Source organism: Centroberyx gerrardi, chromosome 23 (genome assembly GCF_048128805.1).
Source record: "Centroberyx gerrardi isolate f3 chromosome 23, fCenGer3.hap1.cur.20231027, whole genome shotgun sequence".
NCBI classification, from domain to species: Eukaryota; Metazoa; Chordata; class Actinopteri; order Beryciformes; family Berycidae; genus Centroberyx; species Centroberyx gerrardi.
Window position 1 is genome coordinate 22,173,988 of NC_136019.1, and position 17,055 is coordinate 22,191,042.

At 40.1% G+C, this 17,055-nt stretch overlaps 1 protein-coding gene across 1 annotated transcript in view; it reads right to left on the reverse strand.

Annotated features, from left to right (window-relative positions):
- Positions 1 to 17,055, reverse strand: part of zanl (zonadhesin, like) — a 68,152-nt gene that overhangs the window by 29,420 nt on the left and 21,677 nt on the right. Inside the window, exons 5-21 of the mRNA XM_078281770.1 lie at positions 16,572 to 16,656; positions 16,316 to 16,471; positions 14,578 to 14,742; positions 14,382 to 14,479; positions 14,199 to 14,277; positions 13,020 to 13,826; positions 12,636 to 12,829; positions 12,184 to 12,325; positions 11,480 to 11,724; positions 10,767 to 10,915; positions 8,127 to 8,255; positions 7,105 to 7,243; positions 5,313 to 5,454; positions 4,689 to 4,888; positions 3,863 to 4,001; positions 2,281 to 2,397; positions 1,144 to 1,268 (exon numbers count right to left, since the gene is read on the reverse strand). Of these exons, the coding sequence (XP_078137896.1) occupies positions 1,144 to 1,268; positions 2,281 to 2,397; positions 3,863 to 4,001; positions 4,689 to 4,888; positions 5,313 to 5,454; positions 7,105 to 7,243; positions 8,127 to 8,255; positions 10,767 to 10,915; positions 11,480 to 11,724; positions 12,184 to 12,325; positions 12,636 to 12,829; positions 13,020 to 13,826; positions 14,199 to 14,277; positions 14,382 to 14,479; positions 14,578 to 14,742; positions 16,316 to 16,471; positions 16,572 to 16,656 (3,111 nt within the window). The remainder of the gene's footprint in view (positions 1 to 1,143; positions 1,269 to 2,280; positions 2,398 to 3,862; positions 4,002 to 4,688; positions 4,889 to 5,312; positions 5,455 to 7,104; positions 7,244 to 8,126; positions 8,256 to 10,766; positions 10,916 to 11,479; positions 11,725 to 12,183; positions 12,326 to 12,635; positions 12,830 to 13,019; positions 13,827 to 14,198; positions 14,278 to 14,381; positions 14,480 to 14,577; positions 14,743 to 16,315; positions 16,472 to 16,571; positions 16,657 to 17,055) is intronic.

The window sequence follows — 17,055 nt, forward strand, 5'->3', positions numbered from 1 at the left end:
TATTATTATTATTATTATTTTAAATGTAAATACAGATCGTTGGTTTGAATAGGCAACAGTACTACAGTACCTGCCTTAAAACAAAATGTGCTCTTCAAAGTCCCATTCACCTGGCAAATTTGAGTAAATGATTCATTAATGTGCTACTCCCTGTGTCTGTGTGTCTGTTAATGAGTGTATTGGCTACCATAACTATCTAGATCAGTGGTTCTCAACGTGGGGTCCGGGGACCACCAGCGGTCCTTGAGGAGGTTCCAGGGGGTCCCCAGCAAATTGATGAATTGTTAAACTTCAGCATTATTTAATTTACAAATAGTTAACACAGTTACAGAATGTAGAAGAATGGCTGTTTTGATCTTAGTTTCACTGTTATCTCTCTACCTACAATACAGACAGTCATGGGATTCTGGATCAAAATCATATCTAACAATAAAAGTATTCTCAGATTTGGGTCCGAGAGACAAAATCTCATCAAATGGGGGTCCATGGCTCTAATGTGGACTAAACTAGGGGTCCTCGATATGAAAAAGGTTGAGAATCACTGATCTAGATGACATGAAATGGCGGTCAGAAGTCTATCATAAATGTAAAATGCCTCAGCTTCCAGTGGGGGTTACATCCCCTCCGGACCTCCCCCATTTGTGTCCCTACCAATGTCAAAATCAAACCTACGCCCTTGTGTGTGTGTGTGTGGAGTTGGGGGTGGGGGGTGGGGGTACATGCATATGCTTGCCCAGTCATCCTCCTGCGATAATGATATTGTGCTGCTTTGAAGTATAATAAAAGTAATTTTTCAAACTTTGAAAAACCCTGATCTTTGAGTGAAAAGAATACTGTACAAAGTTTGAAAACTATGATACATATGTTGATATAAATATCACAACAAATGACTGTTTTTCATACAGTTGGACATGGATGATTAAATTATGATGAATGAAATATTTAATAACATAAAAGAAATATTTAATAACATAAAAGTTCAAATTGTATGTTCCTACAAATCATGTGAACACGGGATGAATTGTTTGGGAAATTTTGCAGAGGGGAACTTTCATGCAGGTTATCATTATAGAGTAAATATTGGTGTTTTCCCAGTGGAAGTCGGGTGTCATTTTGACCCACACATATTTTGACCGTACTAACCAGTGTTCTTCTGGTCTTCATCAGGGTGACCGTGATTCCATCGACAGTAACGTAGAGTTTCCTGAGGTAGGAGACGCCCGACACTCCCCTCTCCTCATTCTTCCCCTCCACAGAGAACCAAGGACCTAGACAGGAAAGGAAACACAACACATAACCAGGAGGTGGTTCAGATAAATCTACTTTGTGTAGGATTATTTCATGAATTGGATCCCCAGGTTTTCCGGGATTCCACGATCATGAAAGGGTCACATCCCTGAAAACGGGTTGCCCCACAGAAAAATAGGAAAGTAATTGGTTCAAGAAGCATTTGGCTGAGGGTTAGGCAGCAGGGGTTGGATGCAATTTGCCAAACTTGATCTATTAACCATGACAATAGTTCTTATTAGTTCAAATATTACCCTTTTATTAATAGTACATGTGCTGCCTAGGGATGGCTTAAGCAATTTAACAATAATCTGCAGGTAAATACATACTACTTTTCCAGGGTTGTGGGTTATGGACTTTGCAATGTGGTTATGGAGCAGTTTAATTAACTAGAATTTTTTTTTTTTTTTTTCCTCTATTTTTCTTTCAATCTTTTGTTGTTGCCAATTCCCGATGTGCCCCACGGTCCTCATCATTGTGCGACACCTTGTCCCAATGAATTATATTTTATGACTTATCTGACTTCTATTTTTTTCCCTTTCAATTTTAAAGCTTTTTTTTACAATTATTCATATTTTATGTATTAGGGAACAAGCAGGTTACATGTAGAAAAAAAATGCTAGATTTATAAATTAATGTATAAGTTTATTGTATTTCTTTTGTGGATTGGATACATAATTGACAATGTTCTGTTCTGTCTGCATGTCATGAAAATGTATAAACCTCTATTTCTAACTGCAGATTTCTGACCCGTGGATTATGATATTTTTCTGTGGAAAGCTGGGGGCGCTAGTTAATATATTTATGACTGACTGACTACTCTGCTATAGATTCTCAGGGCTGCTCTGCATCAGATTCAAGTGAAAAAGCTAGAAACATCTTCTCATTGCAGCACAAGATAATTTATTTCACAAACTGCTGTCAGATGTTTGTGTGTGTGTATGTATGTGTAAGTATGTGTAAGTGTATGTGTGTATTAGCTTGTTACTGTACCTGTGTTGTTCCTGCAGGTCCTGGCCAGTGTGTAGGTACAGGTTCCCATGAAGCTGTAGAACTTTTTGTCGAAGGTGTTGTAGTGAGGATCTCCTGATACTACACAGTCTTGAGAGCCTGGGGGAGATGGACAACCAGCATGAACAACAAAATGTCTGAAACTACAACACACAACACACTCTCTGAGGATCAATTTTGTGTTTAGCTAACACTAGCTAATGCAGTGGTTCCCAACTTGGGGATCAGGGACCCCCAGGGCTCCTTGAGGGGGTTTTCAGGGGGTCCCCGGCCAATTTTGGAATACTTTATTTTAAATATTATTGCATTCACTTAAAGTGAGCACTAGGAGAGACATAATGATGCATAATGACTATTCTGATTAGAGGTTTCACTCTCTCCACCTACAGTACAGAGAGACAACAATGGGGCGTCCCTGGGACAAAAACTAGATGGGGGTAGTGCATTTTGGGGGTTCCTTGAATTTATAAAGTTTGGGAACCCCTGAGCTAATGAAGCTAGAAAAAGCTAGTATAAGTAGTGACTAAAAGTTACGTAGTTGCATGTTAATGTTAATATTAACATCAGTTACTTTGCTAAATTAGCCTGCTGGTTAGTTAGCTAGCTAACAAAGCCAAATGGAACCAAATCGAAATATTTTCAATTTCATCTTCCTGTCATAATGTTGACAGAGATGACAACTTTTTTTTAATGCTAACAGGCATTAACATGTATTAGCTAGTGTTAGCAATGCTAGCGAGTTAGCTGTACCCCTCAAGTACCTGGACAACTATCAAGACTGATTCCAGATATCTACATGCTGTGAGAAACTTGTTCAAACTGAACAAGAGGGATGACGGGAAGGTAAGTTGTTGTTTTCCACTACATTGTAACAATTGACGATGAACAATTAAGATTGTACCAATTCCTTTTGTATTTTGTCCAAAAATGAAGTGGATAGGGTTCAACCTACAAGTTTTTGAAGGCCAAGGCTGACATCTTTGGATTTAAGATGTGGATAGTCAATATTTTGTGCCAATAATATCTTTAAATTTGACAGGGTAGAAAAGCTTCTGCAGCAGCAGCATATAGACCCAGGACAATAATAATAATAATAGGACTAGCACTAATACTAAGAAGAAGAGGAAGAGAAAGAGGAAGAAAAAGAAGAAGAATCAGTTATCAGAATCAGTTCAGGTTCCCATGAACAACCAGTGTAGTATCGATCAAGTCTACAATAAATATGTAATCAATCAAACTGCATCATGGCTGGACTAGATCTCATTTTTAATAAAATGACAATATTGGGAAACCAATATATCAGTCTAACCCTAGAGGGAGGGAATTCAAATGGATCAGGTATTCCAAAGTTAAAAACTGGAATGCTTGTAGCATCAAATTGTCATCCTGTTCTACTGCTTCTTCCAATATGAGATGAACAAAGGATTTGACAGAGCCGTAGTTACCACTAATTAAAGGTGAACTTGTGCTCTTTATGGCAGGGGCATATATATATTTCAGTATAATTAATTTCAAGTTTGGTAAACTGGTAACCTAGCTGGTAGTTTGATGAGTGGGGACTTACTGGTCGGGTAGCAGCCCAGCTCTCCTCCCTGGAGTTTACATTCGTGCAGTGGAGGGCATTCAGAGGCCACACAGGTGACGAAGGGAACATCACACCTACACTTCAGCTTACAGTCCTCCACATAAAACTCCTCTCCAGGCTGAGAGACACACAGCGAGGATAGCAGCGAGAGAGATTTGTTAATTTATGAAAAGCTGTCTTCAAATAAAAATAAGATCAGATGAAACTTTATTGGTCCCTGTGAGGAAATTGTGTTGTTTGAGCAGCAAATAATAACAGGATACAGCAAAGAAGAATAGAATAGAAATGAGAATAGAGCAAATGGCTGGTATTAAACATAACACAATTGACATTTCCAATGTGCCGAAAACATATGAAGTGCAAAAGCATGAATTAAAAGTATGAGAAAATATTAATTACAGCCTTATAAGACAGCAGTAGAAACTCCTGAGACTAAGAAAATATTTAGGGCATTAAAATATATCAAAGATAATGAAATATATGCAGAATGAGATATGTGAAAAAAATCTGAAAATATCAAGATATATGCAATATATAACACATTAGAAGGATATTAGAATATGAAGACCACATGACAATCTACAATAAGACAACATATGTCAGTCTACAGCTTATATACAGTACATGATGTGAAAAATGTCATATTCACATTAACAGAAGGCCATATATATGTACAGAAAGTGTCTAGAGGTGTTGATGTGGATTGTAATAAAAGACTCATTCAGACAGTATACTGAAATATGTACAAATCACACACACACACTTCCCCACACACTTCCCCGGTGCCCTATCACACACACTTTACCTCATAATACTGCCCATTGGTGTGTTTGCAGCCACATGAGTTCTTCTTCACACACTTGCCGGCGCTCAACACATAGCCAGGATCACACACGCAGGCCTCAGAACAGGGACCACCACAGCCGGTGGGAGGTTTACCAGCGCAGGTCTCCTGGCAGGGGTCGGCACAGGGCACATAGTGGCTGTTGGGAGGGCAGCTCAGGGCTGGGGGACAGAAGTGAATCATAAGTCAATGATAGGATTGTCATTTACATTGTCACCCCACAACTAGTTTGTCGGAATTTTATATCAGGGCCATGGGATGGGAAACCTGAGCAAAGTAATGCATGTAGAAAACAACAATTTTAAGACCTGTGAATCTGTATTTCAGACTCAAACACAACCTTTAACTGTACTAAAGGCCTTGAATTCAGGTAATTCAATTTAAAATATGTTAAGAGTTTTCAAGGACCCTGCTTCCATCCCTCCCACCACCCATAAATCCATCCATCCTCCCCTCCCTAGCTCCATCCATCCATCCCTCCTCTATCCATCCACCCTACCTCCCACCATCCATCCCTATGTCCCTCCCTCCATCTCTCTACCCCTCTATCCCTGCCTCCATCCCTCCCTCCGTCCCTCCACTTACGGCAGAAGGTTTCATTCCTCCAGGGTCTGATGCTGACCCCGCGGTCCTGGCATTCGTTGACGTAGGCTTCGATGGCTTCACACAGGATGGGCTTGGCTCCATCCAGCTCACACAGGTCAAACAGACAGTCCCTGAAGTAGTTCTGAGAACACAACACACACACATACACATTTAGTTCCTTCTCTTACAGCAGTTAATTCAATACCATGCCAATGTCTCTGTCAGTTGTTGTAAATAAAATATCTTCACGGGTGCTATGAAACTGTTTTGAACATTATAGCCTTTTTGAAGTAATAGGATTGTGTTTTATACTTGTAAGCTGTTAGTAATAAGGAATGTGGGTGCGTGTGTGATGGTAACTTTGTGTAAGGAGCTCAAGGTCAGTCAAATGCAAGATAGGCGCGCAGCTTCTCGAAAACAACTCCTTATTAAGATATGATATAGAACACAGGAAACCACCTGTCAGACACACACCCAAGGCACAGGAGAAATCACTCAAGGTATAACCAAGGTTGTGCAGGATTGTGTGTGTGTCTTATCATCCCTAAAGTTTAGGTCCACCCAAGGATGGAGTCGGATGAGGAAGAGGAGAAGGCCCGAACCAATGAGAAGAGGACAGCACCCAACTTGCACATTTCTTTGTCTGTAATAGCATAAATATACTGGATCAGGAGAAGTTAGGTTGTCAGACTGTGGACTGGCTCTGATGCTGTTATTGGTCAGGGCGAGGCACATTTGATCCAGAATTCTGTAACTGCTTTTTGCTTGCTGAAAGAATCACTAAAGTTTTGAACTAAGATTCTCAGTGTGGACATTTGACTTCTTTTAGTCTTTTGAGTATTCTGAACATTCTGCTCACCCTCTGGGGGTGAGAAGGTTTCTGTTTCAGCTGAAAACTCCTTCACAGTCCATAAGTTAATTTAACACTTTTACATAGTTTTGACCAGCCTCCCTGATTACTGACTGGTGGTCAAAGTTTACCCTCCTTTTTATTTAGCACTATAACAAAGCTTACAAGTAAGGCAGGAACTAATTTGTCTCTTTTTGTCTCTTTAGCTCTTATTGTATTTCTTTCCCAGGACTTCGCTCCTACATGATTGTTCTGTGGTCACAGGAATATTATATGGCCACAAAGGCCTTGACCTCTGACCTCCTTATTCTGGGTTGCTTGTAATTTTTGGTGATCTAGGGATTGAAGCTTATTCTACCGTTGCACTCACTGAACGTTCCTCTGGATAAGAGCATCAGCCGAATGCCTAACGTGAAAATGTAAATCAAAAACAATTCAATTGCAAAATAGGTCAAGCTGAGTGTTTAAGATCATTTTATTATCTTTCAACACTTTGAACATACAGAAAGATGAGATGGGGCTGTTGCTGATTAGAACTGTGTCTACAGTGGTTATTCCTTCACTGACTTCCATAGTAAAGCCAGAGAAGTTAAAGCGCGTACTTTTACATATAGTGATGGAGAGATGAGGGGAACTAGAATCAAATGCTTTAACTCCATAAGTCACACAGCTATTCCTAAGTCCCTTTGATGACAAAGGTAAAAAATAGAGCAATTTTGAAAAGGAAATATATTCACCATGTCATTTTTGCCAGAGAGGCACTATGACCCAAATGACTAAATGTACAACAACATTTTTCTGCTATTGAAATTTTCTACTAGTAATTTTGTCCAAGAAAATTTTTGTACAAGAAAATGTGCAAAATGTCAAGGGAGTAATTTATTTTTATTTGTGAGTACTGTGTGTGTGTGTGTGTGTGTGTGTGTGTGTGTAACCACTCACATTGGGGTTGATTTTGGGGTGGCAGACAGCGAAGGGGCCCTTCTTGTCCAATAAGATGCCACAGTATCCAGAGCCCTCATACAGATCCTGCTCATCATCTGTACAACCAGGTATGGTGGTATTGGGTTTCTTATTACAGCTGCCGACAGAGACAGAGAGTTAGAGGAGCTCTGTGTGTGTGTGTGTTTGTGTGTGTGTGTGTGTGTGTGTGTTATACATTAGTGTCCCTGACTTGTTTACTGCTCAGCCTTGTTTTTGCACTGCAAGCACCACTCAATAGGAGGTGAGAGAGCAATGTTTCATTGCATAGCAGTGGGCAAACTTAATAATTCTACACCTATACCATTCTACACAAAAAATTACACTGTAGGAAAAATAACTCTCCGGGTCCATTATTTGCATTATGACAATTTCACATCTCGTCTTCTGTATACATATTTTCTCTCTGCAGTCTGCAAAGGGCTGGAACAAGTTGTCTTGGTGACAGTGATGTAAAACATGCCACTGAGGGACTCGTGAGGTCGCCAAAGTCATCAAGTTTCAAATTGTACTGGCAGTAGCTGTTTAGGTGATAATGAGGTAAATATTGGACTTTTGGGCCCACAGTGCAATTGTTTGGCTTCAGAACACTTGGATTATGCTGTCATTTTTTGGAACTCTACAGAACCAGTTCCCAGCTACTTTAGTTGTTTTGGAGAAAGATGATAGAGATCAGCCCTAACAAACGCATACAAACAAAATTCCCAGTGACATGAGAGTGAGTAGATAATGACAAAATGGTTGGGTTAACTATTCCTTTAAGAACAAACTTACAATGCTTTGTCTGTGTGTGAAAGAACAAGAAAGAAAAAGAAAGAGATATAGATCGAGGTCAGATGGAGTGCTTGTGTGTGTGTATGGTGTGTCTGTACACGTGTTTATGTGTGTTTGCATGTATGGTAAGATAAGATAAGATAAGATAGCACGGGTGTAAGCGTGTATGTATTTGTATGGGCTCTCACCCATGCATCAGTGTTACTCACTCGGGATCGGTGACCCAACTGTGTCCGAAGTCATTGGCATTGTTGGTCAGAGAGCCGTCTGGCTTACGGAAGTCATCCTTGGCATCTCCATTGTAGTCGCCACACAGTCCACACAGCTTGTCCTTATAGCTGCATTTTACAGGTTTGAAGCCAGTGACAAAATGTACAAGTGAGTGGTTTGTGGGACTGAGATCGACAGAGCCCAATCTTGTTATAGCTAGGATTTCCTCTAAATCAGTGGCTCTCAACCATGTGCCATCAAAGTCCAAGAGTCTACTGGTTGTTTTCTTTCCAAACAACTACTACAGCAGCTGATTTCACTGATAATCACACCTTCAACCAGAAATGAGGAATAAATTAGTGAAATGAGCTGCTGTTGAACTGAAATGAAAACCTACAGATGCTTGAGTCTCTATGGCACATCGTTGACCACTGCTCTAAATATATCATTATTTAAACGATACTGACCATTAATGCTACATTCTCTAACTTCTATCATGATATTTAATTGTTTCTCAACGTGATCTCATAAAATTCAGTGAAATGAGCATGAAATCTGAAACGCAGACTAAGTGTTGTGGACACAAACTACGTAAAGATTACGTTCCTCCACCACAAATTGCATTATGTGACAATAACACGAATTGGACACGGCATCTTCACCTCTTCGTCACATCCAAAGGTAAGCTAATGGTTAAGTTTAAGCAAGTAAAAACTTTGGTTAACGTTAGGGTTAAGGTTAGGCAACTAACACAATTTTGGCTAAGGTTAAGGTTAGCTTACGCAACTAAAACAATTAGGTTAAGGCTAGGGGAAGGCTTTGCTCATGGTTACATGAGAAAACCTTTAGCTAAAAGTTAAAACTTTACTCACAGTAGAAACAGAAATCATCACAGTTGAAGGGAAAAGTTTATGCCAATCCACCATGTTATTTCAATGCCAGACTACTCCCTGTTTCTAGATGTGCCTCGTTCATGTAATCCTTTCATGGTGGAAAACATATTTCTCAAATTTTTTGTGCACGGAGCATGTATTTGCATTTTAAAGATGAACAACACATCATTTACTAGAATTTCAAGCTCAATATACTGTAGGATTGCAACACAATAAAGTAACATAGCCAGACTAGCTAGCAAGCTAACTTGCAGTGGAGTAAGAAGAATCCTACGTCTGCATCACTAGTGCTACTAGTGGCTGAGAACTTGGTTGTTAAACTGTTGTTCATCTTTAAGACATCATGCTCAACAGGAGATGGGGCTATTATTTCTCCATCCTGCTGTTATATGTGTGCAACTTACTGGTCAAGAAGCAGAGATTTCGTGTCAAACTGAGCATGAAAACTGGCACGTCCCTAAAGGGCAGTTTATAGTACAACGATTTATGATCGCCCGATGCACATCGCTACAAAGTCACCAACATTCCATCATCGCTCAAGTTTGATTTTGGACGCTGTCGCTCATAAAAAGTATAAACACTAGAGCGATTATAGAACGCATCGCAGAGGTTCAGTCATTTGCTCTCATCTAGTTACTTTACTTTGTTACTATAGTTCTAAATAGCAACTAGTTACTTTACTAAGTTAGTCTTTATTAAAAGTAACTCAGTCGAGTGCTTTCAAGTTACCCGCTTAAAAACTTAACCTTTATGTCTTTTGGTGATGCTCTCACTAGTAGGCTATAGAAATCATCACCGAGTATCTAGTTATCTGTTATCTACTTAACAAGCAGCTTTCATTTATTCGGGGTCTGATCGTCTTTATGGTAAACTAGTATGATCACAGAGGCAGCCTTGATTAATCATGTCTGGTATAAAAAAATAAACAGCGGATAGCGCTCACAACACATTGCCAAGTGCTTTCAGTTCTCAGATGTACAGGTAACAATAATGTTTTTACCCTTTTCTTCCATCAGTTCAAAGTAATGCAGATATTCCCAGGTTGTGTTGTTTATTGTTGTTCTGAAAGCGAGTCGGAGCCTACAGACTCCAACCAGTTGCTGCAGTCTGCTTTTAATAACACCATGTAATGAAATATATTTTCTTAATTGCACTAATTGAAAATTTAACCATTTGAAAGGAAAATAATAATAATTTGTAAACCAGTCTGCAGAATAGCCTAATGTACTGTATTTTTCACTCTTTCTTTTTAAATAAGAAGTTTCATTCAAGTAAATCTATTGTCTTTATCCAGGTCTAGATAAATAGCATAAATTGTCTCCTCAGTGTACGTTTTATTCTACAGTCTATTACAAAAGTACGGTCTTCCAGAGCTGTTGATTACCGTTTAATTGGACCGCGACTTCTGACATTGCTATGTGTGCATCTCTTTCTACAATGTGTGAATATGGGCTTTCTTTGGGCAGATTTTATGTTTCTCTGTGTGACTGTCTTTGTGTGCCGTGGCGGTCCTGGCATATTTGGTGCCCTAGGCAAGATCATGACGAGCCCCGCAACTGCCTATATTGCCTATGTCATTGACCGCCACTGTGTGAACTACCATGGCAGCCATTAAAAAGGTCCCTCTACTCTGTATTTATGCTGTATTAGCACTGCTGAATATTCGGTTCTACTTGGGGCTGACGCAACAGTGCATGTAGAAAGAGGGCATACAATGACAACATCTGTACTTCAGTTTTCACTCACTCTTTGATCACTTTGATGTCCATGAAGTGGTTTCCATCATAGCGAACAGTCACCCCAAAGTCCATGGCCACAGTGTAGTGTTTTCCTGACTTGAACACAGAGACACTAGGGGCTGGAGTCACTGGCAGGTTTACATTGGTCCCATTCAGCTGTATGGGAACACAAGGAGAGGAAATAGAGACAGTTCATCATTATAAAAGGCTTATCCATTGCTCTAACACTTGCTCTGACACTTGATTACAATATATTTTTGATGTTATCCAATGGGCACTGAAAGGGTTTCATCAGCCCAAGAGATCAGAGACTTTTCTCAAAACATAGAGGACCATGTAATTCTTCAACTAAAGTGAAAACATGAAAATCATTTAGTTATGAAGTTTTCACAACAGATCCTCAGGGTGTCCCCCAACAACTGATTTAGCTCTGGTCCACGCACCCAAAACACTATGGGCTGGTTGCTTGGACATGGATTAGGCCTAGTCCTAGAGTAAACACTTTACACCAAAGGTTCTAATTATACGCATATACAGTATATAGCACTTTTCTAAAACCAATTTTACAAAGTGCTTTACAACCAAGACCAACAAAACACACAAATCACCATTCACATCATTCATAAAAGCACATCTTTGTCACTACATTCCTTTTCTTCTGTCTTTCCTCTCTTTCTTTGTATTTTTTCATCCCCTCTCCTTCCTCCCCTCATTTCCTACCTGTACAGTGCCTCCTTTCAGGATGGAGATCTTCAAATTGTGCACATACACATGCACAGCCTTCAGGTAGGAGATGGAAGGTCTGTTATAGCGGTTTTCATTGTCGGCATGGACCTCGAAGTGCGGCAGATTCGTATCATTGCAGGGTTCAGACATCAGATAGCTACAGTTGCCCATGAAGTTGTACTTGCGCTTGTCAAAGGTGGTATAGTGGGGATCACCAGATGCTATGCAGGTGGATGTGCCTGAAGGATTAATGTATGAGTAACTGTATGTTAGAGGGTTGGCTTGAGGGTTCTTTTTCACAAAAAAAGACAATGAATAGCTCGGAACTGATGTGTGGCCATTTTCTTATCAAAAAGCAAAAACTGACAGAAGCCAATGCTTAACAACAGGACGTTATGAAAAAGAAGTGTCAAATTACTATTTTCAGGACTAATCAGTGATTTAAGACTGATTCTTGCTGAGAGACAACACATTTTTATGAATTTCAGAACAAACTGCCATGTTAACAGAATGGGCATTTATCTGAATAAATACTGGATTCATTAAATGGTATAAGCAACAAAACAATGATGAAAGCAAGACTATTGGTTATAGCTGTTGGGAAAATTGGTTGTCCTATTTGCCTATCCCTGCTGAAAGCAATATTGACCCATGTAAATTGCCTGTCACGGCCTTGAAAAGATCCATGATATCATTACCTTTAGGATAGCAGCCTGCAACACCGTTAACCTCGCGACACTCCTCAGTGGGGTCACAGGAGTTATCAACACAGTCTAAAGTGTAGTTCCCTGCACAGCGACATAGCTTAGAGCAGCCATCACCAAAGATGATTTCGCCAGGCTGAGAAAAGATCAGTCAAAGAATCAATCTCAAGTACTCAAGTACATCTTATTGGCAAGATGCATAGTGTGAAAAATGCATACAGATACAAAAGATCTCATGAACATTTTTCATTTTTCATCAGAGCTGCTTTGGATGCAAGACAAATGCAGCGATTTAACAGCACAGTCTCACTTTAGGTAATGAACGTTCATTTCATTTCATTCCTCATCTCATATCGCTTCATCTCATCTAATTTTGTCTTCTCCACATCATCTCATCCCTCTTTCAATAATTTATGCACATGATCAGGTAAACTATGACCTCTGACCTCATAGTAGTTATTCTGGTCATCCAGACAACCACATTTCTCCAGTGGTACACAGCGGCGGCCCTTAAATACGAAACCCGGCTTGCAGAAGCAGCCACTAATACAGGAGCCAGTACAGTCGGTAGAGGGTTCTTTACAGGTGGGGATACAAGCTGGACCACACTCGATGTATTCCGCATCAGGAGGGCATTTTACTGTGGAGTAGAAATGAAAAGAATTGGTTGGGAGAAAAGGGAGAGAGACAGAAGAGGACAGGAAAGAAAGAAAATCTGAGAAATTGTTTATGAATGGTGTATGAAGGAAAAAGGCAATGTGGGAGAATAATCTATCATGCTACTAATCTAAAATCTGTGATTGCCAAATGTTGTTCATCTTCCATCTTACTTGGTGGTTTTGCTGTGGTTGGTTTAGGTGTTGTTGGTTTAGGTGTTGTTGGTCCAGGAGTTGGTGGTTTTGGAGTAGTTGGTCCAGGAGTTGGTGGTTTAGGTGTTGTAGGTCCAGGAGTTGGTGGTTTAGGTGTTGTGGGTCCAGGAGTTGGTGGTTTAGGCGTGGTTGGCCCAGGTGTTGGTGGTTTTGGTGTGGATGGTCCAGGGGTTGGTGGTTTAGGTGTGGTTGGACCAGGAGTTGGTGGTTTAGGTGTTGTGGGTCCAGGAGTTGGTGGTTTAGGCGTGGTTGGCCCAGGTGTTGGTGGTTTTGGTGTGGATGGTCCAGGGGTTGGTGGTTTAGGTGTGGTTGGACCAGGAGTTGGTGGTTTAGGTGTGGATGGTCCAGGAGTTGGTGGTTTAGGTGTAGTTGGGCCAGGAGTTGGCGGTTTAGGTGTGGTTGGTCCAGGAGTTGGTGGTTTTGGTGTAGTTGGTCCAGGAGTTGGTGGTTTAGGTGTCGTTGGACCAGGAGTTGGTGGTTTTGGTGTTGTGGGTCCAGGAGTTGGTGGTTTTGGTGTGGATGGTCCAGGGGTTGGTGGTTTAGGTGTGGTTGGACCAGGAGTTGGTGGTTTTGGTGTGGTTGGACCAGGAGTCGGTGGTTTTGGTGTCGTGGGGCCAGGAGTTGGTGGTTTTGGTGTGGTTGGTCCAGGAGTTGGTGGTTTAGGTGTGGATGGTCCAGGAGTTGGTGGTTTAGGTGTGGTTGGTCCAGGAGTTGGCGGTTTAGGTGTGGTTGGTCCAGGAGTTGGCGGTTTAGGTGTGGTTGGTCCAGGAGTTGGCGGTTTAGGTGTGGTTGGTCCAGGAGTTGGCGGTTTAGGTGTGGTTGGTCCAGGAGTTGGCGGTTTAGGTGTGGTTGGTCCAGGAGTTGGCGGTTTAGGTGTGGTTGGTCCAGGGGTTGGCGGTTTAGGTGTGGTTGGGCCAGGAGTTGGCGGTTTAGGTGTGGTTGGGCCAGGGGTTGGCGGTTTAGGTGTAGTTGGGCCAGGAGTTGGCGGTTTAGGTGTAGTTGGACCAGGGGTTGTTGGCTGAGCTAAAAATGAAACACATTTACAAGAAAACACAATTGAAAAAAAAAATCATGCTTTTGATATTACATTTTTCTAACCATGCTCAGAGTAACATAAATTCCCTCTGGTCAATTTCTCACCTGTGCAGGCCATGATACATACAGCATCAACAGCAATATCTGTCTGCGGAGTGTCTCCATAGGTGCCCACGATCACAAACTGAAATACATATTAGGTGTGAAAAGAAAATTACTGCATACTCATGTGCGCGCACACACACACACACACACACACACACACACACACACAGTTCCAGTATTTACCTGGATGTTAGCAGTTCCCAGGTAGCGAACCTCTGCAGGCTTCCAGCTTTGGCCCTGGTTCCCCCTGATGGTGAAGAGAGGTGCTCCAAGGCTTCCATCTGATTGAAAGGGGTAGTGAAGAAGACAAACAATCTTCAAACTGTCTTCATGTTACATTTCTCTCCATATAGACATCAAGACAAACCTAACTTCATACCTGCAGTGATGGTGTATACACTGAGCTCCATGGTGGTGGCGGTGCCATACATGTAGTAGTGGAAGGTGAGGTCCAGACAGCCAGAGGAGGCTCGTAAAGGACTTCTGATCTCAGCCTTGGCTCCAGGAATAGCATCCATGGAATTCATCAACATGTAGGCACCCACTATACATGGAGGATAGCATAGCCAAAATAAACAACTGACATTTAAGTCACAAAGAAATGAAAAATGACTTTTTCACTTGTTAGCTAATTCTCCATATCATAATGTACACCTATGTAAAAACAACCAATTTAAAAAGAGAATTACATTCTCTCCTTTTCATCTATAAGGCTCTTCTCCTAAAACTTCCCTAGTACATCTCATCTCTATTTGCTTTTACAACCATTAACTACTGTACCAGATCTCAGATATTCCGCGCCTAACTTTGCACCTTATAAGTGGAATGAATACAAAGGACTTACTACTAGAATGTACTAGGAAACTAGTACATCTTAACCCCTTATGATTTTAAATTCATAATTGCTTACTTATTTAATGACATTTGTGATTGTTTCTGATGATTCGTCCACGTATGTTCACTAAATACTGACTTTGTAACGTGTGATTGGATTGTGCTTGTTTGTTATTTTTGTATATGTTTTGCTGCTGTTCTCAGGTGTCTCTTGAAAAAGAGATCTTGATCTCAACAAGACTACCTAAAAAAAGAAAGGTTCAATCAATCAAACAATAAAGGCCAAACAATTTGCACCATTTTTATTTTCTTGTATTTTTATATAAAATGTCATTACTGTTACTTCAATTCAATTCGTAAAGATTTATTGAATTTACGCCATCTTTACTTTTACAAAACAATTTATTTTTAGTGGTTACTTACTTCACTACATTGAATACCAGTACATACAATTTTATTTGTAGAAGACGTGTATTATTATCACTATATTCTCATTTCTATTCTATTTTTTCTTCGCTGTATCCTATTACTGCTGATACAGTAATGCACTGCTGATGGAGTGACCAAATTTCCCCAAGTGGTCATAAATGTTTATTATTATTATTATCCTGGGTTTCAATTGAGAGTTTTAGTGTCCCATGGTCTAAATGTTGTTTCAGAGGCTTTATCACCCTGACAGTAATAGAATTCTGGTGGAGACACTGAATACTGAATACACAAAATATCAATACAAGTGGCAGCTTGAGTCTGTGAAAATTGGTACTGCATCAGCCTTCAAAAAACGATATCGGTATGTACACATCATATGTATGGAGGCCTAATTATTATAGACTAGTTCAGTGATTAATTATTATTGATTCATTAATAAGTCCATTTAAAAAACTAATTATAAAGTGATTAACTTGACATTAAAATTAATGGCCAGCACCTGGCCAATGAGGGCTCCTTTACTACTCTGTGGGTTGGACTTCGTATTACTTAGTGCAGGTGCATGTCGTCTAATTAAAAAGAGTCAATTAAAAATATAGTGTGGCCCAAGCAGAAAGTGTAAATGGTAAAGCAGTGGACAAATGAATTGTAAGACAAAAAATGAATATGAAAACACATTAGTAAATGGAATAACAAAAAGTAAAATTGAAATGCCTTTTTAAAAATAATTTTACAAAGTTAATAATTCAGTAATTAATAATTCAGTAATTCATTTATCATATAAAGACAATTATTGCAATTATTAATTGACACATTTTATTATATTATATAAATAAGCCTATATGGCCACTTACATCCAGGTTTGGAAAAGTCATCATCAGGTCCGGTGCCTTCAGTCTCTGTGGGTCCAATCCACTGACCAAAGCCAAAATTGTCAGGATTCTCAGGTGGAGGAGTCGTCCACCCACACAGGTCATCAATAGTGTCAAAATCACAGCCAGTCACACAGGCTGTGGACAAAACACATTGAGACTCGGTTATACTGCAAGGTGTGTGTATATGTGTGTGTGTGTGTGTGTGTGTATGTGGTGATGTTCAGCTAAAACTCACAGGGACACGCTCCTTCGGTAATGATAATGTTGTCCAGGGCTGAGTCACATGAATCAACAAAGCCTCTCTGAGCCTCAAACACAATCTACAGACACAGAGAGAAAACAGTATGTCATCAGCATATGATAACACGAATGAACCAGAGTAGTATGAGAAACACTTCATATGGGCTGTAGTCTGATTTCAGTTTTGCAATCTCATGAAAAGTAAAAACTAGATTACAAAAATGGCGCACAAATCCACAGCAAATTATGGAGAGAAAAAATCGAGAGAAAAAAAGGTATGTTAAATACAGAGCTCTGGGTGTGGCACAGAACAGATTACACAAATGCACCACTGTCCTGCAGAATATAACAAACTGTGAAAAATAGGTATATGCAATAGGGAAATCAACCAGCTTTCCCTAATTCTTGCAAAGTGGACTTTTTGGACATACTACAGCCTGTTTCAAAAATGGGTACATACTGTATATATATATATATAT